The 25,115-nt window shown below is 34.0% G+C and overlaps 1 protein-coding gene across 1 annotated transcript; it reads left to right on the forward strand.

The window, feature by feature from the left end:
- The first annotated feature begins 16,797 nt into the window (after window positions 1–16,797).
- Window positions 16,798–22,647, forward strand: SCG2 (secretogranin II). The gene is made up of 2 exons (XM_051983456.1): window positions 16,798–16,962; window positions 20,347–22,647. The coding sequence occupies exon 2, from the start codon at window positions 20,361–20,363 to the stop codon at window positions 22,230–22,232; it is 1,872 nt and encodes a 623-aa protein (XP_051839416.1). The 5' UTR covers window positions 16,798–16,962; window positions 20,347–20,360; the 3' UTR covers window positions 22,233–22,647.
- Window positions 22,648–25,115: the final 2,468 nt, after the last annotated feature.

The following is a 25,115-nucleotide window of genomic DNA, read 5'->3' on the forward strand; positions in this document are numbered from 1 at the left end:
AGAGAAATCTAAAAAGGTAAAGATTAATCTTGGGAACTATATTTTGACTATATAGATGTATAAAGAATACATGTATACCTTGTTCTAGAAATTGATGTGGAAAGGACATTGTACCAGAAAAAGGGTAAAGTGGGGGTAGTACATCTCATGAAGAGGCATAGGAAACCTATTATATCTGAGAGAAAGAATGGAGGGGGATGAATATAGTGGGTATCTTACTGCCTTCAGAATTGGCTTTAAGTGAAAAATCTTAAGACATATTCAATCTATGGTGAAACTTCTCCCATCTCATTGAAAAGTGAGAAGGGAAAAGTGGAAAGGGAAGGAATAAGCTAAGCGGAAGGGAATACGGGAACTGGGAGGGAAAGGGGTAAGATAGGGGGAGGAACTCTAAGGCGGGGGGAGGGACACTAAAAAGGGAGGGCTGTGAGAAGCAAGGGGTGCTCACAAGCTTAATACTTGGAAGGGGGGGAAAGGGGAAAGAAGGGAGGAAAGCATAAACCGGGGTTAACAAGATGGCAAGTAATACAGAATTGGTCATTCTAACCATAAACGTGAACGGGGTAAACTCCCCCATAAAGAGGAAGCGGTTAGCAGAATGGATTAAAAGCCAGAATCCTACAATATGTTGTTTACAGGAAACACACCTGAAGCGGGGAGATACATGCAGGTTAAAGGTAAAAGGTTGGAGCAAAATCTACTATGCTTCAGGTGAAGTCAAAAAAGCAGGGGTAGCCATCCTGATCTCAGATCAAGCTAAAGCAAAAATTGACCTAATTAAAAGAGATAAGGAAGGACACTATATCTTGCTAAAGGGTAGCATGGATAATGAAGCACTATCTATATTAAACATATATGCACCAAGTGGGGTAGCATCTAAATTCTTAAAAGAGAAACTAAGAGAGCTGCAAGAAGAAATAGACAGTAAAACTATAATAGTGGGAGATCTTAACCTTGCACTCTCAGAATTAGATAAATCAAACCAGAAAATAAATAAGAAAGAAGTCAAAGAGGTAAACAGAATACTAGAAAAGCTAGATATGATAGATCTCTGGAGAAAATGTAATGGAGACAGAAAGGAATACACTTTCTTTTCAGCAGTTCATGGAACCTATACAAAAATTGACCATATATTAGGACATAAAAACCTCAAACTCAAATGTAGTAAGGCAGAAATAGTAAATGCATCCTTTTCAGACCACGATGCAATGAAAATTACATTCAACAAAAAAGCAGGGGGAAGTAGACCAAAAAATAATTGGAAACTAAATAATCTCATACTAAAGAATGATTGGGTAAAACAGCAAATCATAGACATAATTAATAACTTCACCCAAGAAAACGATAATAATGAGACATCATACCAAAATGTATGGGATGCAGCCAAAGCGGTAATAAGGGGAAATTTCATATCTCTAGAGGCCTATTTGTATAAAATAGAGAAAGAGAAGGTCAATGAATTGGGTTTGCAATTAAAAATGCTAGAAAAGGAACAAATTAAAAACCCCCAGTCAAACACTAAACTTGAAATTCTAAAAGTAAAAGGTGAGATCAATAAAATTGAAAGTAAAAAAACTATTGAATTGATTAATAAAACTAAGAGTTGGTTCTATGAAAAAACCAACAAAATAGACAAACCCTTAGTAAATCTGATTAAAAAAAGGAAAGAGGAAAATCAAATTGTTAGTCTTAAAAATGAAAAGGGAGAACTCACTACTAACGAAGAGGAAATTAGAGCAATAATTAGGAGTTACTTTGCCCAACTTTATGCCAATAAATTCGACAACTTAAATGAAATAGAAAAATACCTCCAAAAATACAGCTTGCCCAAACTAACAGAGGAAGAAGTAAATATCCTAAACAGTCCCATCTCAGAAAAAGAAATAGAACAAACTATCAATCAACTCCCTAAGAAAAAATCCCCAGGACCAGATGGATTTACATGTGAATTCTACCAAACATTTAAAGAACAATTAACTCCAATGTTATATAAACTATTTGAAAAAATAGGGATTGAAGGAGTCCTACCAAACTCCTTTTATGACACAGATATGGTACTGATACCTAAACCAGGTAGGCTGAAAACAGAGAAAGAAAATTATAGACCAATCTCCCTAATGAATATTGATGCTAAAATCTTAAATAAAATATTAGCAAAAAGATTACAGAAAATTGTCACCAGGATAATACACTATGACCAAGTAGGATTTATACCAGGAATGCAGGGCTGGTTCAATATTAGGAAAACTATTAACATAATTGACTATATCAATAACCAAACAAACAAAAACCACATGATCATCTCAATAGATGCAGAAAAAGCATTTGATAAAATCCAACATCCATTCCTAATAAAAACACTTGAGAGCATAGGAATAAATGGACTTTTCCTTAAAATAGTCAGGAGCATATATTTAAAACCATCAGTAAGCATCATATGCAATGGGGAAAAACTGGAACCTTTCCCAGTAAGATCTGGAGTGAAGCAAGGTTGCCCACTATCACCATTATTATTTAATATCGTATTAGAAACACTAGCCTCGGCAATAAGAGTCGAGAAAGATATAAAAGGAATTAGAGTAGGCAATGAGGAAACCAAACTATCACTCTTTGCAGATGATATGATGGTATACCTAGAGAACCCCAGAGATTCTACCAAAAAGCTATTGGAAATAATTCATAATTTTAGCAAAGTAGCTGGCTACAAAATAAATCCCCATAAATCCTCAGCATTTTTATACATCACCAACAAAACCCAACAGCAAGAGATACAAAGAGAAATTCCATTCAGAATAACTGTTGATACCATAAAATATTTGGGAATCTATCTACCAAAGGAAAGTCAGGAATTATATGAGCAAAATTATAAAAAAGTCTCCACACAAATAAAGTCAGACTTAAATAATTGGAAAAATATTAAGTGCTCTTGGATCGGCCGAGCGAACATAATAAAGATGACAATACTCCCTAAACTAATCTATTTATTTAGTGCTATACCAATCAGACTTCCAAGAAAATATTTTATTGATCTAGAAAAAATAACAACAAAATTCATATGGAACAATAAAAAGTCGAGAATCTCAAGGGAATTAATGAAAAAAAAATCAAATGAAGGTGGCCTAGCTGTACCTGATCTAAAATTATATTATAAAGCAGCAGTCACCAAAACCATTTGGTATTGGCTAAGAAATAGATTAGTGGATCAGTGGAAAAGGCTAGGCTCACAAGACAGAATAGTCAACTATAGCAATCTAGTGTTTGACAAACCCAAAGCCCCTAACTTCTGGGAAAAGAATTCAATATTTGATAAAAACTGCTGGGATAATTGGAAATTAGTATGGCAGAAATTAGGCATGGACCCACACTTAACACCATATACCAAGATAAGATCAAAATGGGTCTATGACCTAGGCATAAAGAACGAGACTATAAATAAATTAGAGGAACATAGAATAGTTTATCTCTCAGACTTGTGGAGGAGAAAGAAATTTGTGACCAAAGATGAACTAGAGACCATTACTGACCACAGAATAGAAAATTTCGATTACATCAAATTAAAAAGCCTTTGTACAAATAAAACTAATGCAAACAAGATTAGAAGGGAAGGAACAAACTGGGAAAACATTTTCACAGTTAAAGGTTCTGATAAAGGCCTCATTTCCAAAATATATAGAGAACTGACTCAAATTTATAAGAAATCAAGCCATTCTCCAATTGATAAATGGTCAAAGGATATGAACAGACAATTTTCAGAGGATGAGATTGAAACTATTACCACTCATATGAAAGAGTGTTCCAAATCATTATTGATCAGAGAAATGCAAATTAAGACAACTCTGAGATACCACTACACACCTGTCAGATTGGCTAAGATGACAGGAAAAAATAATGATGAATGTTGGAGGGGATGCGGGAAAACTGGGACACTAATGCATTGTTGGTGGAGTTGTGAACGAATCCAACCATTCTGGAGAGCAATCTGGAATTATGCCCAAAAAATTATCAAAATGTGCATATCCTTTGATCCAGCAGTGTTTCTATTGGGCTTATATCCCAAAGAAATACTAAAGAAGGGAAAGGGACCTGTATGTGCCAAAATGTTTGTAGCAGCCCTGTTTGTAGTGGCTAGAAACTGGAAAATGAATGGATGCCCATCAATTGGAGAATGGCTGGGTAAATTGTGGTATATGAATGTTATGGAATATTATTGTTCTGTAAGAAATGACCAGCAGGATGAATACAGAGAGGCTTGGAGAGACCTACATGAACTGATGCTAAGTGAAATGAGCAGAACCAGGAGATCATTATACACTTCGACAACGATATTGTATGAGGACATATTTTGATGGAAGTGGATTTCTTTGACAAAGAGACCTGAGTTTCAATTGATAAATGACGGACAAAAGCAGCTACACCCAAAGAAAGAACACTGGGAAACGAATGTGAACTATCTGCATTTTTGTTTCTCTTCCCGGATTATTTATACCTTCTGAATCCAATTCTCCCTACGCAACAAGAGAACTGTTCGGTTCTGCAAACATATATTGTATCTAGGATATACTGCAACATATCCAACATATAAAGGACTGCTTGCCATCTAGGGAGGGGGTGGAGGGAGGGAGGGGAAAAAAAAATCGGAACAGAAATGAGTGTAAATATAATGTAATTATTAAATAAAAAAATTAAAAAAAAAAAAAAAAAAAAAAAAAAAAAAAAAAGAAAAGGGATCATATTCTAGAGATGTTACCAAGGTAAAACTGACAGGACTTGGCAGTAGGTTGGATATGGATATAATGAGGAGTCAAGGATGAAACGTATGTTGTGGAGAATAAAAGGCTGCTCTTATTCAATGATTACAAATTCTTTGCCTATTTAGCACTTATTACTACCTGTACAAAGATAAAAATCTAGTCCCCATGAATGTCAGCTAACATCTCTCCCTACTTATACTCTCTAATTATGAGAAATTTAATGCTCAGAAAGACATTTTTAATTATGTAGAATAACCACCCAAGGACACTAAGAAAGAAAAGAAAAAATCAGAAAAGAACCAAAAATAGCATTATAATAGAATGGTTGATTTTGTGATTATGAAGTTTTTGAGTTGGAAAGGACCTCAGAGGTCACCTAATCCAGGTGGGGGTGAATACACATGCACACACACACACACACACACACACACACACAATGTACACACATCCCTCTCAAAATATAACTATATCTGTGCTTAACTGCTTGCTTGAGGAATGTAGTGGGAACAAAAGGGATAAAATAAAGTAAAAAGTACATAGCAGAGAAAAAAAAGAATAATCTACAAAGAAGCAAGGAAATGAGGGACATTCATGAATCTATAACCTCTTCTATTATTATATATGCTTTCTTGAAATGGAAATTTACTGTTATATATTTTGAATCTTAACCTAATGTTCTGCTGGCCACATGACAATGTATCTTGTTAGTTAACAGATGACTTCTAAATCTATATCTTAAGATTTATCTGCTCTCCCCCCATATCAAGCTCCACATAAACACACACAATGCAATAAAATGTAATACAATACCCAATTATTCAGCATATATAGCACATATTGTGCACATGGAAGGGAGGGGAGAGCAGATAGATAAGATTGTCTTGGATCACTGAACTGCTGAGAAGAACCAAGCCTGTCATAATTGATCACTGCACAAACCCACTATTATTGTGTACAGTGTATTCCTGGTTCTACTTATTTCACTCAGCATCAGTTTCTATAAATATTTTTGTATCTTTTTAAAAAATGAGACAATATTTATTGCATACCACTGGTAAACCCAAGAAGAATACTTAATACAGGAGATTTTAATGTGTGCAGCATGTTTTAAATTGGTCAAAATGAATATTCCTGTTATTTAGTATGGCTAAAGAATGGACATTCTCAATTATTCATTATCTGAATGTAGTGAAATTGTCTTCGACAAGTAATCTTTGTATGTGAAGAGTCATCCAGGTCTTTCTAAAATCAGTTTGTTCATTGCTTTTTTTAGAACAAAAACATGCCATTATCTTCATGTACCACAGCTTGTTCATCATTCCCGAAGTGATAACTTCCACTCCTTTTCCAATTTTTTGCTACCACAAAAAGAGCCACTACAAACATTCATGCACATGAGAGTTCTTTCCCCTCCTTTATGATTTTTTGGGGATCTAGACCCAGTCATGGCACAGTTTGATAGTTCTTTTGTCTTCTACTTCTTATGTTGAGAAGAGTGTTGGCTATAGATTGTGATTCCAAATAAGAAGCTGACAATCAGATGATTTCAGAGTTTGAGAAAAAAGCATTCAAACAACACTCATGAATCCCACCTCCTTTCTAAGAAATTTCTTAATTGGCCTGGGGACCCAAAGGACCAGAATCCTTGGAATTGGTCAGGATTTTCAGGCCTGTGAGGTTGGGTTCCTGATCCCTCAGCAACGAGTTCACCTGCCTGTCTTCATTGTAAATATACTGCACTTTCATATTAGAAAGCCTTACAATATTGAAGCCTTGAGGACTTTGCTGGGGAAAAGATATAACTGATGGTGATGTCTCTTTGAATGAATAATCTCAGATTGCTGCTCTTATCCCTCTCCTGTACCTTCCCCTTACCAAAGTGCATAGAAACACAAATGATTAAAAGATGAATCTGGCTTTGAGCTTGGGAAGGAAGCATTCTGACTGCAATGAGGTGCTCACTTTCATTCATGTTGTCTGTCTATTCATCTGCTCCTTCCAGACTTGGCAGAGGATGACTCATTGTCTTATTCCCCCTAACCATGTGTGTTTTGACTTTAAATTCAGCTGTCTGACGCCAAGCAGTGCTTAAGTCATGGCAGTTTGAGCCAGCAGTCTCCCTAAAGAAACCTGAACATATCTAGATTGGAGAATCTGAGCACTTATGCAGAGTTGCTATAGATTTGCCTTTTCCTTTCTAATTGAAGGTAGGTTAGTGATAGCAGGGCTGCTGAAAGCATCCAACCTAGAACAGAGAAAATCAATTCTTATCACATCAGCAAAAAATGGCATTATTTTTTATGTTGGCTACAATTTTTAAACTGAGATATGGTAGACCCTTTTTAAATGACTCTCCAGGGAAAAGAAATTAAATAATGATAATAAAGATGCTCTACATTCTTTTGAGTCCTTTATACTTTTCAAAGCCTTTACTACCTACTCTCTCATAAAATTCTCCTAAGAATATATGATAGTTTGGGGCAAACAGAGCTGTAACTATATATGGGTCACCAAATCACTGACCGGGGGTGACAGATTTAAATGATGTTGGAATTAGAAGGTGCTGATAGCAGTGTAAAAATAATAAAGCTTTTACTTAACAGGTAATTAGCAAGATATATAAGTTTAGAAAGTCAGTTAGTCAGATACTTATCACTTATTAAGTCTACTAGGTTCTATGCTAAATTCTGCAGATACAAGGAGAGACATAAACAGTTCTTACCCTCAGGGAACTCACAAAGGAGAGAAAACATGTATAGAAATATGTACATATATATACAACGGGGCAGATGAAAGATAATCTCAGAGGGAATTCAGTAGCATTAAAGGACACCAAAGAAAGCATATTATAGCAAGTGAATTTTGAGCTGAGACTTGAAGGAAGTCAAGGAAATTGAGAGGTGGAAGTGAAGAGAGAGGACATTCTAGACCTATAGAAAGCAGGTGAGAATGGGCAGGCAGGAGATGGAGTGTATACTGTGAGGAGAAGCCAGGAGGCCTGTGTTACTGAATTGTAGAAGGGGGCAGGGAAAAGAACAAGCATCTATTAAGCCATTAGTATGTGCCAGGTAATATTCTAAGTGTTTTATAAATATTTCATTTAATCCTAGAGTATGAGGAAGTAAGAAATTATAACAAGAAGATGGATAAAGAAGGGCTTTAAAACCTGAATAAGATACATATATTTGATCCTGAGGGTATTAGAGAGTTCCCTTATTTAATGTGGGAATGACAGGGTCAGATTTGAAATACAGGAATATTGTTTTGGTATCTGAGGAGAGATAGATCGGAGTGAAGCTACTTGAGGAAGGAAGACTAACAAGAAAGTCATTATAATATTTAAAGGTGAAATAATGATGGCCTGAATGCTGCCAAGTAGTGTAGCAATATCCAAGTTTGCAACACTTTGCAAACATAGAATTGTCAAGCCTGGGTAATACATAAGACATGGAGGGATGAGAGAATAAATAAGATATTATATGGGACAAACTCCTTCCTTTTTTTGCTCACCCCCAATTAAAGTCATATTCAAGCATATGCATTTCTACTTAAAACTCTGAGGATAAATAACAGTTGCCCATTTTACACATGATCAATCAAGTCATAACCATATAGCTAGTAAGAGGCGAAATGAAATTTAGTTTTTATATTTTATATTTAGTTTTTATATTATACTGCCTTCTAGAGTCTTGAGGAAATTGGAACCAAGGGATCGAGATTTGAAACACCAGCTTCCAAACATAACCTGTGTTTCTTTAGCAATTTGTTTAACTATAAAAACCTCATTGTCCTCAGATATGGTGTCATTGATGACTTATGAAAAATTAGGGAGGTGGAATAGAGGGTCTCAAAGGTCTCACCTATGATATTAGAATTTTGAGATGATGCACTTAGGAATTTCTATAGATAACAAGGGAGTCTGATGATCTAAGTGAAGGTTTAAGATGGGAGTTGCAGATTTCAGTTATTTTCACATAGGTCTGAACTATCTGATCTATAAAGTCCCTGAAGGAATGAATATTTTCTTGGCCCAATGAATCCACAGTAAAATTTTAAAAAATCCTTATTTATCAATAGTCCAATGGATCTGTGATTACTTTTTATTTATAACGCTTCATTTATAACTCTTATTTTATGTAATTCTTGTCTGAATTCAAGATATAGATCTACTGACATCCATTGCCTCTCCTGCCACATTGCTATACTCACAGTGTCTAGGCAGACTTCAATTACTCTAGTATTACACATGCTATCACTCCAGTTACTTTCAATAGTTCCTCCACTTTCTGATGGCCTGATCTCCCATCCTCCAGTTATGAACAATTACTCTGTTTTACAACCAGTTTTACAATGGGAGTTGGGAAGGAACTATTCCCACAGAACTGACTATACTTATGGTTCTATGCAGCATCTCAAATTGCATCTCAAGACATCAAACCTATGGTGGGAAACCTCTTTTGCCTTGAGCTGGACCCTAGAAAATTTCATGCAGTTCATTACTGGTACTCATACTTGTAGCCTTTCTAGACTGGGAGGAACCAAGATAATTTAGTTTCTGTTAGTATGACTTTCAAGAAACTAGGATCATTTCTATGCTATGACAAAGCAATTGGAGTAGGGCTTTAATTGGGGGAAAAAGTATTTTCTAAATATCAACTCTAATTATTATTTCTATAATATTGTGTAAATAGGGATTTTTCAATATATCCTATTAAACAAAGTCTCTCTCTCTCTCTCTCTCTCTTTCTCTCTCTCTCTCTCTCTCTATATATATATATATATCTCCAATATTCTTTGAGATTAAGTGGACAATTTTTATAGAGAAATTTTTGAACATAGGAAAGAAGAAAAAGCATAATAATTTCTAAGTAACTGTGGCATGGGCAGCTAGATGGCACAGTAATTGGGCACTGGATCCTGAGTTAGGAAGACTCATCTTCATGTGTTCAAATCCTGCCTTAAACACTAACTAGCTGTGTGATACTGGGCAAGTCACTTAACTCTATTTGCTTCAATTCAGTGAGAAGAAAATGATAAACCAATCCAGTATTTTTGCCAAGAAAATCCCAAATGAGTTCATGAAAAATTAGACAGACTGAAATGACTGAACAACAACAAACTATGGCATCTAGAAAATGAACTTTTAAGCATTGGGAGGCAATAGAAGATATATAAAACAGCCAATTCCTGCAATAATTTGTTATGTGTGATTGCTCCTCGAAGGATGGAGGCAAAAAATCAATTTACTGAAGTAGTGAGATAAAGTCCAGTTTTGTTTGTAAGCAATCCTAACCTTTAGTAACCCCAATTATTCAAGGTGGGAAAAGAATGAATTACCCTTTCACTGACTTTATGATTAAAAGGAAGAAATGACTATTCAAATTCAAACTCTCCATGGGTAGCAAACTTTCTATTTATTTCAACTTCAAGTTCAACTTTAAACTAAATTATCTTGGTTCCTCCCAGTCTAGAAAGGCTACAAGTATGGGTGCCAGTAATAAACTGCATGAACCTTTCTACAATCCAGCCTAAAGTAAAAGAGGTTTCCCACCATAGGTTTGATGTCTTGAGATGCAATTTGAGATGTTGCACAGAGCCATAAGTATAGTCAGTTCTATAGGAATAGTTCCTCCCCAACTCCCATTGTAAAACTGGTTGTAAAACAGAGTAATTGTTCATGACTGGAGGGTGGGAGATCAGGCCATCAGGAAGTATTTGGAGTGATGGCATGAGGAATACTAGAGTAATTAGAAGCATATGTACACACACACACACACACACACACACATACACACACATACATCTATAATTATCTAGTTTACAAAAAGCATTATAATGACCTAGTGAACAGGTAGTTATAAGTATTATTATTCCCATTTTATAGATAGGGATATTGAAGATTAGAAAGCTTAAATGACTGACCTAATATTCTGTGCTATCAGCATTTAGCATAGTGCCTGGCACATAATAGGCACTTAATAAACATTTATTGAATTGAATATCATCTCATCTTTTATGTATCATTTTACTGTTTACAAAATGCTTCTTTCCCCCAAACCCTGTGGGGATAGACAACTAGGTATCACTATTTTTACTTTACAGAGTAAGAGATTCAAGTTCAGAGATGTGTGTATATATATATATATATATATATATATATAATCATTTGCCTAGGAAATGCCTAGGATTCCAAACCAAAGTCTTTTGACCACTATGTTCCATATTCTTTTCAAGATAATTCTTGCATCCTATGGACCAATTGGACATGTCAAGGATGCCATAGTAATAGGGGAATAGGGAAGGGAATAAACATTTATACAGTAACAATGATGCACTAGGCACTGTGATGGGTGGTTTAAAAAACCAAATATTTCATTTTATCTTATGACAAATATGATCTCATTTGATAGTCATACTTCTATTAATGTTCAATTAGTCATCTAACATCTCTAAATATTTCAGTTACTACTTATCATTCACTCTTCCCAGACAAAATCCTCTGAAGTTTATTTTAGACATCTTCCCACCTCATTTTCCAAAATCCCTTTCTCTACTCTTATTAAGTGCCAATGTTTTGTTCCTTAGATGCCCAAAGAACTCCAATCTCATTCTCATGTTATCCCTCTGGCATCCTGTTCACGTTTCTGTAGGTAACGATACCTTGATTCCTTTTCCCACATGGTATTTAAACTTAGCTGCAAGGATTGTGCCTGATATACTGATAGCAACCAATGTTCATTCATATGGCATAACCTTAATATTATATCCAAAGTATCTCTCTCCCCCTTCCCATGTCCTGTCACTTGCTGGATTGTTATAGATCCAATAACAGAATTTTGGACTGTTATTGACCAGGATTGCATGCTATATTCTTATTGTATACCTATTTTTCTCTCTTGCACTTGTTTGGTTACCCATCCTCTCTTATCCCAGTGTACTAGTTTTGGTGCTTTACACCAGCTTTTGTCTTAGAACAGTGACCCAAGATGAAGTTGTTTTGTTTTTGTTTCTGAGAGAATAGAACTTTTATACAAAATCCTATGTGTTCATTTATGATATATCCAGTATTTCCTCATTAGCAGGTCTGTATAAATCTTTGATGATAAAATTTTCCTCTGCAGGAAAATGTTTGAAATGTCAACTATCCTGAAATTATCTCTTAACCTAAGTTTTGGAATAAAATGAATGGAGTTAACTACTCTCTGTTATACAACTCCTACCCTCTAGATAGCATTGTATTTATTTTAACCAGAGTACTAAATGAGAGGGAGAATAAGTTCTTTTGAAGAGTCAAATAATGAGTCAATGGAAGCCCCAGAGATTGATGTTAAACTTTTACTTTAATAAATGATACTTTTTAGTTTCTTTAAGTTTTGTTTTAAAGTGGAGAATGGTATTATCAAATGTCAGGGAGAATGGACAACACATTTACCCTGAAGTACATAGTGCTTTGATTATAGTCAGAGACCAAAGATTTTTTCAAAAAATTGAATTTAAAGAAGGAAAGTTTAATATAGTGGCAAAAAATAATGAACCAGTAATTAAGAGATCTAGGAATGACTTCTGGCTCTACAACTAATTTGCTTTGTGACCTTGGGTAAATTACTGCTTTACTCTGAATTCTAGTTTTCTCCTTTATTAAGGTATTGAACTCACTATTTATATGGTCCTTTTCAAGCTAAAAAAATTTTTCATCATTCTATAAAAAAAGCCCCACTAGTTATACTAAAAATTCAATTCACATAAATGATTGAGACCGAGAAGTTTGGTTTGTTAGGTAAGGCAAAGTGATTTACTTCAAGAAAGTAGCTAAGCTTTCTTCTCACAAAATACGTCATGCAGAAGATGTCCAATTGTGGAATCATTAGAGTAAGAGAGAGAGACCCTGTTTTTCTCCCTCTCTTAGTACCCATGTAATACTATGAATCCAAAGGAATTTCTTTGATAAATGAAGAAAAACCTCTACTTACTTACCTTATATAATTATCAGTTATAGAGCAATGATCTGCATTGGTAGGAGTTTCCTCATTGACAATTCTCTACCAATGAATGGTAAAAAAAAATGTGGTTTGCATTTTAGAACATTTACAACAAGTCCCATCTTCCCTTCTCTCCTCATAATATGGACATCAAAAGCCAAAATGTAAAGATAATATAAAGATAATACTATTTCTAACAAAGTGAAAGCAAATAGAAAACAAGCATAGTATAAGTAATAAAGGTTACTCTTTAAATTTATAAAAAATATGAATGGCAACTCACTAATTCTAGAAAATCATTTTATGAAATAAAAAATGGGGCTCAATTAAATATATAGTCATATACATATATACACATGAATATATATATACAATGCAAATATGTGTGTTTGTACATTAACATATATACAGCTACCTATTTCAATATTAATATGTATATATAATCATTGGATTTCATGTAAATATAAATGCTGATGAAGTAGAATGTGTATAATATATAGTACACACACAAAATATGTACATATGTTGACATATGTATATTGTATGAATAATTTTATACACAAATACATGAATACACACAGGTTTTGGTATCTGTAATTTGATCTGAAAATTTCTGAAAGCTACGTATGCCCCGTGCAGTTTATATTTGGATATGCACAGCACTTGTGTGTCTACTGAACACCATTTATGCAGTATCAGATTTATAGATGCTGGCAAACAGATAAGGCAAGTGGTCTATATTTTGTGTCAAGTGGAATTTATACAAGATTTCTCATCCTTTAGTAACTCTGTCAAAAATAATACCCTTATTTATGTTATTATAGAGACAAGGGAGTGGTGGTTGTAGTGGAGGAGAAGAAAATAGAAAAAAAGGGACAGAAGGAAGAAGAGCTAGGAGAAACAGTGGAAAAGATAGAGAAGAATGAGAAAAGAGATCAGATAAAGGAGGATTATCTGTCTATCCATACATTTATTATTTCTGTGTTCAAAGAAGGGTTTTTCCTCCTTAAAATTCTCAAAACAGAAACAATTTGCTATTATTTTGCTTTCTGTGAATAACAGCTCAGAATAATTAATAAGAAGATAACGAAAAAAATCCACGATGGAATTTGTAAGCTTTTTGTATCAGTGAAAATTGGAATGGAAAAAAGATTTAATTTAGAACTTGGCAGTAGTAGTTTCTTTCATTATATATAGTATGCATACTATTCCTCATTTTCATATTCTTTCAATGTAACTTAAGGCAGATCTTTCCTCTGTCTTCAAGGGTAGTGTAAGAGAACAGCTTTAGTGACAATGAGAGGAAAGGAAGAGGAGATAACTCACATGAGAAGAACTTGGAAAGTTAAAAAAAAAACATTTTCTCCCTAAATCTATTCTCTGTAACAATTTAGGAATATTCAGGAAGAAGGGATGTAGGGAGGAAGGAAATGGTATATGACAAAGGGAGAATGAAAGGCAGGAAAGAGTGTGAAAGTAGAGAAAAAGATGAGAAAGGCAGAAAAAGAACTATCATCTATTTATCCATGATGATGTTCAAGGAAAGAGTGGATTCCTATTTGTTAGTGGTATTGTAGAAGGGATTCTGGCATACAGTGGGAAGTGGGAATGAATGAATTCTAACATCTCTTTTTTACTCTAAAAAGCTATGCTTCTATGAGAAAGATTTGAAAAGGGAGGTGGGGAAGGGGGAGAGTATGGAGGACAGGAAGGAATAAGAGAGTTGAATTTTGCTGGGTTTTATGTAGTGCCTGATTGCTTTCATGTAAATATAAATTCTGATGAGAAAGGTAATGAAGTGGAAGAAAGAAGATTCGAGAGGAAAGAACATGATTAAAGTCAAAGTGACTATACAAATGACAGCAAAATTAAAATCTAAGAGAAACATGATGTGGAAAAATACAGAGAAAAATAGAGCAACAATAGAAAGAATGAAAAAAAATTCAGTTTAATAGAGAAATAGGTTATCTTAATTAATTTGGATTTAAGTTGCAAACAACTGTCTTGAATTTAACAGTGTCAGAGCAGCTATGTGAATAAAAATCATTATTCAGACATAGAACATAATTATTTTGAAATGCTGAAGACTCAAGCTTGCTTTCTGAGTGACTATAATAGCTAGTAATTTAAAGATTTTAGATAGGGATCTCAGATGTTAAGGAACATTTTTAAATGATCCTTTTCATCTCAGTTCTTTGATGAAATGAAGCAGGATTATCTTTGGCTTACGATACTCTGTCCAAAATATATTTTTGATGAACAAAGAAGATTTCTAGGTATATTGCATTTGAATTTTTACTCCAAATAGATTTCATTGAGGAAAAGTAATTATGAAAATGTGGAATATTATTATTAACAAAAACAGCTATTAATAAAGGTCAGTTATTTAATTACAAGTTATTTAACCATCCAAGTGTCTAATATGGATAAGGCACTTTGCTACACTTTGTATTATAACATAGGCATAGAAATAAGACCTGACCACTTATGTTTTAATATATAGAAAATAAATTTTACTCAGAGATGAACGGAAGATCATAATATGTGAAAGTCATGATGACCTATCTAAAAGAAATGAGAAGATGATGATTTCTCATGTGGCAAATCTGTCTTTGGGCACTATTCTGAGAAATCATACTGAGAAGAGGCTGACTATTTTCCCAAGGTTACCATAGTGAGATTGACAAAGTGGGTATCATTAAATTTAAAAAAAAAGTGTGCATAATGTCTTGAAAAAGGGCTAGACCCTACTGTAGGTCAACCAATTTCTAGGAAACTATTCTCCTATGTATCCTGAATGTACTTTCTCAGAACATCTGGGTATTATATAACCCCTGTTATAGCTCATTATCTCCTGTTCATTTTAAAATTGATTTATATGCCCAGGGTCCTTGTTAAAAAGACCCATAACATGAAAAGTGACAGTTATATGTATAGAGATTGTAGGAGAGTGATTTGGTTAGCCTTGCATTCTTTACAAAAAGATTCATTGGAGGGATATTTTATGTAGTGATTTTTTTCTCATATTTAAAATGGCATTCAATTTCCATAAAACATTTAAATACTACATCTATTTAATAAAACCAGGTAAACCTGTAGTTTTACATGATTCACATAAAGTACATAACACTTTTTATGTGTCAGTAGAGAATCAACATCATAAGTAGTAAATTCTTATGCTTTTGTTTGGTTGTATTCATTAATGTGGAATTAGAGAAAGTCTTTTGGAAGTTTGTCTTTACTGAACTATTATTAGTGTATATTAGATTTGAATGGGGGTAATAAGAAGTGTTTCTATTCCCTCTTTCCTTCAATATCAGAATAATCCATAAAGCAGTTTTCTTGTTCACTTATTCCTGATCTGAAGGGACTATTTTTATTTTTTAAAATCTTTTTAAGGAAACTCAAAGTCACTACAACATTTCTTTCTGGAAAATAGATGAGGTAAAATACAAACTCAGATCTATGTTTTTTTAAAAAAATATAAATCATATGAACATGCAGGTAGAGGATTTAAATAGAAACACTAACAAGGAAAGATTAAAAATCATGAAATACAGAGAACTTCAAGTTTATTTGACTAAAAAAAGATTTTTTCCTTGGATGTTCAGTTCAAGATATGAAGGAGTGTATGAATAAATCTTTTGCTTTTATTTTGCAGTGATAGTATGAGGATGACAATACATTTTCTTTGTGTTCAACAAACGAATGTTTGTCTTTAAAACTTTCTAATTCTCACAAAAATCAATCCATAATTAGCTATTGGAAAAGTGATAAAACTGTCATGCAATTAACTGTGGCTGTCTGATAGATTTTTTTTCCTTTATTTTTGCCAAAGGTTGCTGCGCACAACATTGACTTTAAAGGGTTATTGGAGCTTTTTCTGCTTTATATCATGTTGGAAAGAAAACTGCAATTTTCACCCCAAAAAGACAGGTGGCGTAAGCATGCAACAGAATTAGACTTGTTTAAACACACACACACACACACACACACACACACACACACACACACACCTCATAAAATGATTATTTTCTCTAGTGCTCTTTGAAAAGCTCACTTGTGCTTTGGTTGTGTGACTGAGTACAGTGACGTCAGTGTGGCAGTGCAGAGTCAGGTGGTGTTCAGTATAAGCAGAGGGAGCTGTCCGGGTGCTGAAAACAGTCCGTAAACTCCCAGCTGACGGACGGGAAGACCATGGTGTGGATGCACTCGGCCATCTAAAATAACAGGTAAGACTGAGTTTCTATTTTATTTAATGAAAAGTTCTCTGTTTTCCTAGGTTAATATGAAAAGGTTGATTTGGCATATGCATTTCAAAAAGCAATAACTGAATAGCAACCTGCTGCATATTTGACCATTGCAAGGATACTGGTGACATTTTGTGTTGTATATGATTAGGGTATTTAGTCGTTAAGAGTCGAAGTAAATTGGATACCGGGAAGGAATAAGAAGGAATGTGAAAAAGTTAAAGATCTTGATGCAAATGCCCGTATTTCTGTTAAGCTTTTAAATCCTAACATTCTGTAATCTTTGTTTTTAGACAATCGGATAAAATCTTAGAAATGTTATTTATGTATTTAATATGTTAGTTGGCAGGTTTCCTAGGTTACAAATACAGTTTATCAGCATTATCAGAATAGTTTGCTTTTTTGCATTTACCTTACAAGACCTCATAATAAAACAACTATGTAGTCTCCACATTGGGGTTGATATATGCTGAAAAGAACTCTCTTATTGTTTTTCTGATTTTATTCCATAGAGACTAAGATAAAAGTGACAATGTATGCCTAAGTTATCTTTAGTTTTTTAATGTACTATTTCCTTGAGATGCAGGAAATGCTAGAAAAATATTTCTTAATACTAGAAATTCTAGAAAAATATTTCTTAAACTGGGTAAAAAAGCTATATCAAATTGTTGTGGCTATTGTTATGGTTTAATGGATGACTTAAGGATCATTCTATTTGTTGCTCAAGATCTTGGCCAAGACCGTGTTTCTTTTCCTTAGATTCAAGCTGATAGATTGTTCAGTTCAGATGAATAGAAATGCCAGGGAGCAGAAATCTAGGTACCAGGCTAATATCTGTAGAAAGAACATTTTAATTCAAATGCTCTGTGGTATAAAGAAACAAAGGAAGAAGTGTCTTTTGATCAGCTGGATTTGAGATGATTCAATTTGAAAGCAGACATATTTCTTTTAAACTACCACAATGAACTTCTTGCTGCAGTTTTCATTATTTAAAAGGGACATTAAGAGGGAAAGTAGTGTTTTGATTCTTATCCTTACCATCTGACCAAATGGAACCTACAAAAAAGGACTAATGGCTAAGTTGTTAAGTTATGATGTTAAAGATACTGCAGTACTTACCTGAGGGTAAAAACATAAAAACCAAATCAATTGAAACATAATACCCTGAAATGAGCATTTTGAAGGCACAAACACTCAGCTCTAATTTTAAGTATATAGTTTTAAAGGAAATAGAGCTGAATCAGTTTCCATAATGTTGTGAATGGAAACATTTGAAACTGATACCTGATTGAAATTAAGCTTAGAATACTCTGAAAAAGAAATTATAATCTAATTTAGTTTAAACCTGTGGTTTTCTTGGTAAGCTAATGTACTCAAAGATAAGAAAAGCAGTAAATATTTCTATTTAGAAACACTTTATTAAGTGATCATTTTTACTGTAATGAAACAAAAATCTGTAAAGATATAATTTAGACTATTATAACCAAAAAAGGTCATATATTTAGCCTAACAAACAACAAATTGAACAATCTAGGCTAGTCAAGATGAAAGTTGGCTATAGGGTAGTCAGGGTGAAACTTGTCCAGGAAATAGTGACATTTCACAATGTTAGGCACATTCAGCATAAAATTATTCACATGGATATTGTTTGATTGGTTCACCTGTTGCTAAATCAAAAAAAAAATTCCTATCAGAAGAATGTTACATTTTCATAGGATGCCAGGAACAAACAAGGCAATCTTTCTTTATACTTATTTCATATGCAATTAAAACCAAGTATTGCAAAGTATAAAAAGGAAAGATTTCTGTAGTAGTGGCAGTGATAAAAACTAACTTCCTAATTTTCATACAGGTATAAAAAAATTTAGAGATGAATGGAAATATCAAAGATGATATATTCAGTATATCCTCTTTTGTCTATCTAAATTAGGAGAGAAGTAGTGGCTATTTTAAGAATTTTTAACAATATGAGTCATTCAAGAGGATGTTTTTCACAGATCCACACTAAAATAGATAAGAGACATTGGACAAGTTGGTTCTGGATGCTTATAGGGACAGAAATAGGCTAGTTAAGAAAATTCATGCTGCAGCTTGCTCATCTGTGATTATTTACTATGTCCTATTAAAAACTGATGAAATAAATGTAATAAAATGAATAAATGATGATTATGATTAATAATACAATAAGGGCAATGGAGACCCATTTGAATTGGTGTGCACCACAGAAATTTAATATATATTTCACATTTTTATCCTTTAAAAATAAAAAAAAAATAAATTGGTTTAGTTATGATAAGAAAGAATACACATTTTGTAACAAAGCTTTAGTCTTCCAGAAATCATATGTAAGACTTAATACTTGGGTAAGAAGTTATTGTTGGGATGAAAACTGTTTTCAGAAGGGTCTTATTCATAACTGAATTCAGTGTGGATTTTTGGTACTATGTTATAATGGACGATCACATCCAGAAATATTACTGTAGTATTGTTTATACTATACCAGCAAAACTGATTTTTAAAAATGAAAAATCCATTAAACTAATCATCTGGTCAACACAAACTCCAATAGCTGATTAAAATATTTTAAAAATAGCTGATAAAAAAGCTGATTAAAATTCATTTTCAATGAATTGAGTGATTGTTTTGCACAGGTTAGACACAATATGGTGAAATAATCCATAAATTCTACTTTATGATTATTATTATCATTCTCAGTGACCTCTATAATTGTTTCAGTATAAGGATAATGTCAGTTTCTTTGGAACAATGTTATATTTTATCTTTTTGCTTTTAAAGACCCTTAAACTAGAACACCTATGAAGATTGGGGTTGCTCATTTCCAAAGTAAAATGTACACTGTTGTATCTACACTAAAAATGCTTATTACAGTATATTTATTTATTTATTATTTGTTTGTTTGTAATCAAGGACTGAACCTGTGATTTCATTCTTGTAGAGAATATCTCATTAAAAGTTCCCTCTATATTTGCATGTCATCAATTTATTTGTTACTTACACTTTTAAGAGAGTTATTTGAGATTTTGAAAGTTTAATTAAATTGCCCTTGGACAGGTCAAGTGGATGTGTCAGAAACAGGACTTGACAGAGTCCTCAATCCTCTAAATTATGCTGGTTTCCAGTGGTCTTTCTTTATAGTGATAATCACCAGTAAAATATCTCTAAAGCTTGATGAATTTATCTTGAAACTTCATTAAGACCCCATTGATTAACTTGTAGGACCCACTTAGAATATTATTTTTTTTGTTGTCAAAATCTAATGGAAAAGGAGTTAGTAACCAGAAAGGAACTCCTTGAATTTCCCTACTTTCATTTATTTTTATTAACTGTTCTTTTCTTTCCTTTAAGGAAACCTTTCAAACATGGCAGATCCTAAAACCTGCTGGCTTGGAGCAGCCTTATCTCTCACCTCCTTAATTTTCCTAACCTGTTGTGTTGATGCAGCTTCATTTCAACATTACCAACTACTTCAGAAAGACCCAGACTACAGATTAAAAAACTTTCCAAGGTTTCCCAGCCCTGATATGATCAAAGCTTTGGAATACATAGAAAATCTCAGACAACAAGCTAATAAGGGAGAAATCAACCCAGAGTATAATTCCTACCAGGGAGTTCCAATTTCCCTTCAGCCAAAAGAAAGTATTGATCAGAGCCACTTGCCTGAAAATTTAAGAGATTTATTGAATGAAGATGAATCCCATTTGATGCGAATAATCCTGGAAGCCTTGAGAGAAGCTGAAAAAGAATCTCAGCCTGCACCCAACGAAAATCAACCCTATCCCTTAAATTCTGAAAAGAACTTTCCTATTGATTTGAGTGAAGATTATGAGGCTCAACAGTGGCCTGAAAGAAGACACAAACAAGCCAAGTTGCCACTTATGTATGAAGAGAGCTCCAGAGACAACCCTTTTAAACGTACTAATGAGATTGTTGAAGAGCAATACACTCCCCAAAGCCTTGCCACTCTGGAGTCTGTCTTCCAAGAACTGGGAAAGCTGACTGGGCCAAACAATCATAAGCGTGAGAGGGTTGATGAGGAGCAAAAACTATATGCAGATGATGAAGATGACATCTATAAAGTTAATAACATTGCCTATGAAGATGTTGTTGGTGGAGAAGATTGGAACCCCATAGAGGAAAAAATAGAAAGCCAAACCCAGGAAGAGGTAAGAGACAGCAAGGAAGAAATTGACAAAAATGAAGAAGAAATTGATGATGAGATGAAGCGTTCAGGGCAACTTGACATTCCAGATGAAGATTTTAGGAAAGAAAATAAGGATCAACTCTCAGATGAAGTATCTAAGCTGATGAACTATTATTTGAAAAGGTTAGTGAATGGTGCAGGAAGTGGGAAGTTCAGAGGTGAGAAAAATGAAGAAAAGAGAGCAGCCAAGTTTTTTGAGAAACAATTTGATCCTCAGTCAATTTATCAGCTAATTGAAATCTCAAGGAATTTGCAAATCCCACCTGAGGATTTAATTGACATGCTGAAAACTGGGGATAAGCCAAACGAAAGAGTGGAACCTGAGCAGGAACCGGAACTGCCAGATGACCTGGAGGAAATTGCTGAGACTGATGGAGAACATCCTGATTTGTTCCAAAATAAGATAGTCTCCAAGAGTAGCTATGGAAAACAATCTGGACATGCTGTGACAGATTCCCTACCTGAAAGTCTCAATTTTGAGGACATTTTAAGCCTTTTAGGGACCGAGAATGCAGCAAATCAGAAAGCACCATATTTTGCCAACCAAATTAATAGAGAGAATATTCTGCCAAGGCTCTCCTATTCTGGAAGAATTAGAGGTCAACAAATTCCTAAAGCAGCTTGGATTCCAGATCTGGAAAGGAGACAAATGGCATATGAAACCTTAAAAGAGAAGGATGAAGAATTAGGAGATTATTTAACTAAAGTGTTAGCTAAATACCCTGAGGTTATGAATTCAAACCAGATGAAACGAGTTTCTATCCCAAGCTCCTCAGAAGATGACCAACAAGAAGAGGAACAAATCGAACAGGCCATCAAAGAGCATTTAAGCCAAGTGGGATCTCAAGAATCTGATAAATTGGGTTCTGTCACCAAAAGGCTTCCTCTGGTTACCCAGGAAAATGATGAAACCCAGAACGGACAGTACCTAGATGAAGATCTGTTGCTGAAGGTATTGGAATACCTCAATCAGGCAAAAGCAGAAAAGGGAAGAGAGCATATTACTAAAAGAGCAATGGAAAATATGTAGGTTGCTTTTGTCAATTGCCCTTCCTCCCCTAAATTGTCCCAAGGTTATTTATCTTCTGTGTGTTGCCCTTTTCTCCTGTTCATTTGTATTTTCTCTAATGATGTATTGGCAAATGGCTCCAGACCACTGGAGGGTTTGTCTAACATATCCTGAGGTGTTCTCTTGTTTATGGATCTCTGTATATGTAATGACTCCTGGATAGAAATAAATTATGTCAATGTTTTAAGAAAGAAATGTATGATATTAGTTAATATTACATCTCAGAACCAATAACTGAGGTATTGTTGATGGCTACAGAAGATGAAAGATGTCTGATATCTTGAAAATTTAAAAAAATTAGTTGAATTATTTTGTTATTGTCTGTAATGTTTTGTGGAGTACTGAAGAAAAAAAAATAAAGCATTAAATAAATATATGAATATATATATAGTTTTATTTACAAGGCTTTTTCTATTGTGTGTTTTACTGTTGATCAATAAATATTATTTCTGGACAATGTCGTTCTCTTCATTATAGTTAATTAAAGGCTTATGGCTCTGGGGCAGATTATCCAGCCCTAAGTATGCTGTCTGGTCTTAGGATAGCATCCCAAGATTTCATGCTCTTTAATTCCTATCTACTCAGTAATCAGAAATAACCACAGGCATTGATAAACTATTTGAATCTCAAGGTTATATATCTATGCTTAAGGGGCATATTGTAATTCTTATGGGATAACATGAGCCCCCTTATTTATTTGGGAAAGTCTCTTTTGCTGGTCTGCTACAGAGCCATAAATCCTTACTATCAGAGTTATTTCTTTGAGTTAAGGTATTGCCTCCATAAGGACCCTGTTAAAATGCAAATTATCTAGGAAGGTTAAAATATAAGTACCTAAGAACACAATAGTATGGATTTTCTGTCACTCTCTATGATATAGAAGAGAGTATTTAAAGGGACAAGGGAGGCTAGTGAAGTCAGATCTGGGTGAGAGCTTGGAGTAGGAAGATGGTATTAGCAGTGAAAGTCCTCCATGGGCTTGGGAGTGTGACTTGTGGATAGGGTGGATGGGTCTTGGTGGGGATAAGGCAAGGACAGTACCAAAAGGTAATAACATTTTTTAAAAAGTAAGGACTTAAAAAAACTTTAATAATTTTTGTATATGTTCAGGACTATCTAAATATTATAGAACTTTCCAGAACCATAGAATTTTAGAGTTGGGGATTTCATTTGAATCAATATCTTATCCCATTCATGAACCTTTTCCACAATATGATTTATCAATGGTTATCTGGCTTCTGTTTGATCATTTCCAAAGATGAGGAACTCACTCTTTGATGAAGCAGATCCTTTTTGTTGAGTAGAAGCTTTATTTCTTAGAAATGTTTTCCTAAGACTGAGCTGATCTGCTCCCAAGGACCTCAGCCCTATCAACTCACAATTTAGAGCTATCTCAAGTTAAAGGTCATAAACCAAAGTGACAAATAATACTTTGACTTGACACATTGTCTAGCTCCCTTGAGACTGCTTTTTCCTGCGGGACTGAGTTAAAGGGGAAGCCCCCTTGTTTCAATGCCTCTAAGAAAATAATGTTTGGAATTTTGGGGGTGAAGCAAAATGATCTCACAAGACAAACTATACTATGTCTCTCCCCAATCCACACTATTGACATTTCCTTATTTTTTTTAATAACAAATTTCATATGAGATGCTGTATATTGGATTATCAGAACAGATGTGGTAATTTAAATAAAGCCACCAGACTTTATTCTTCTCCTATCACTAAAGTCTTTTTGTATAATGACATAAGAGAAGCCCTTAGACTCTTTCAAGACATGATAGTTAATATACTCTTGGAGGCAGAAAGACATTTATTTGTTTACTGTCTCCAATGTAATTAAAATAAAAGAAAATATTTTATTTTCAATTTGTTTCACTGGGATGGGCTTTTAGCGTCATTAAGAAATGAACCAGATATGTTCAAAAATATCTGATAAACTATCTTAGGCTCTGAGGATCTCTCTCTCTCTCTCTTTCTCTCTCTCTCTCTTTCTCTCTCTCTCTCTCTCTCACACACACACACACACACACACACAAAACATACAGTTCCTACCTTTAAAGAGCATATATTTACTAAACTTGGAATAAGTGATTTATTATTATACAGAAAAACAAGGCTAACCTATAAAAATAAAAGCCTCCATTAATAGAATAATATATACAGGATCTAGTAGCTGGTAGCTATAAATAGTTTTCTAAAGGACTGAGTCCAACAGACCATAAAACAATTTTTGCAAAATTGCTTAATAGGCATTTCAGATGTAACTCTACACACTAGGTGTTGTCTGAAAAAAAAAACAGTTAGGCTTCATCTTTGTCCCAATGTCCTTTCTATCTGATGTAAACACTTTCTTCAGTACCAATCTATTCAATACTAATCTATTTGTGACAACTACAAATTTTGTAGTAGATATTCTGTTACTATTCTTAGATTTTTAGGCCTTTCAATACCGTGAAATATCTCACTAAAGGAAAGGAAACACAAAAGAAGTGGGGAATCCAGGGGTTCTTAGCAAAGCTAGTCAAGGTAAGGCCTCTGATCTTACTCTCACATAGGAAAAATTTGCCATGATATCAGTATGGAAAAAAGATTCTGCCTTTTCTCCAACATATATTAGAAATATATTTTGTAGTTTGGAGAACCATGGCTAAGAAATCAGCTACAAACTTTCTCTCCTTTTAAAAGGTCTGATAACTTCAACTCTTCTTCTTCAGTAGAAAATCAGGGGAATCTCTGCAATTGAATCATGCATGGGTAGAATTGGGCCTTCAAATTTCTATGTGACAGTCAACAGAAGAGAATACATGTGCTTACTCTGATGCATATTCTGATGCATGTCAATGA

This window comes from Antechinus flavipes, chromosome 3 (assembly GCF_016432865.1).
Source record: "Antechinus flavipes isolate AdamAnt ecotype Samford, QLD, Australia chromosome 3, AdamAnt_v2, whole genome shotgun sequence".
In the NCBI taxonomy this organism is placed as follows: Eukaryota; Metazoa; Chordata; class Mammalia; order Dasyuromorphia; family Dasyuridae; genus Antechinus; species Antechinus flavipes.

What these genes read in the sequence shown, in the direction of transcription:
- SCG2 (XM_051983456.1), top strand. Translation starts at nt 20,361, where the DNA reads ATGGCAGATCCTAAAACCTGCTGGCTTGGAGCAGCCTTATCTCTCACC.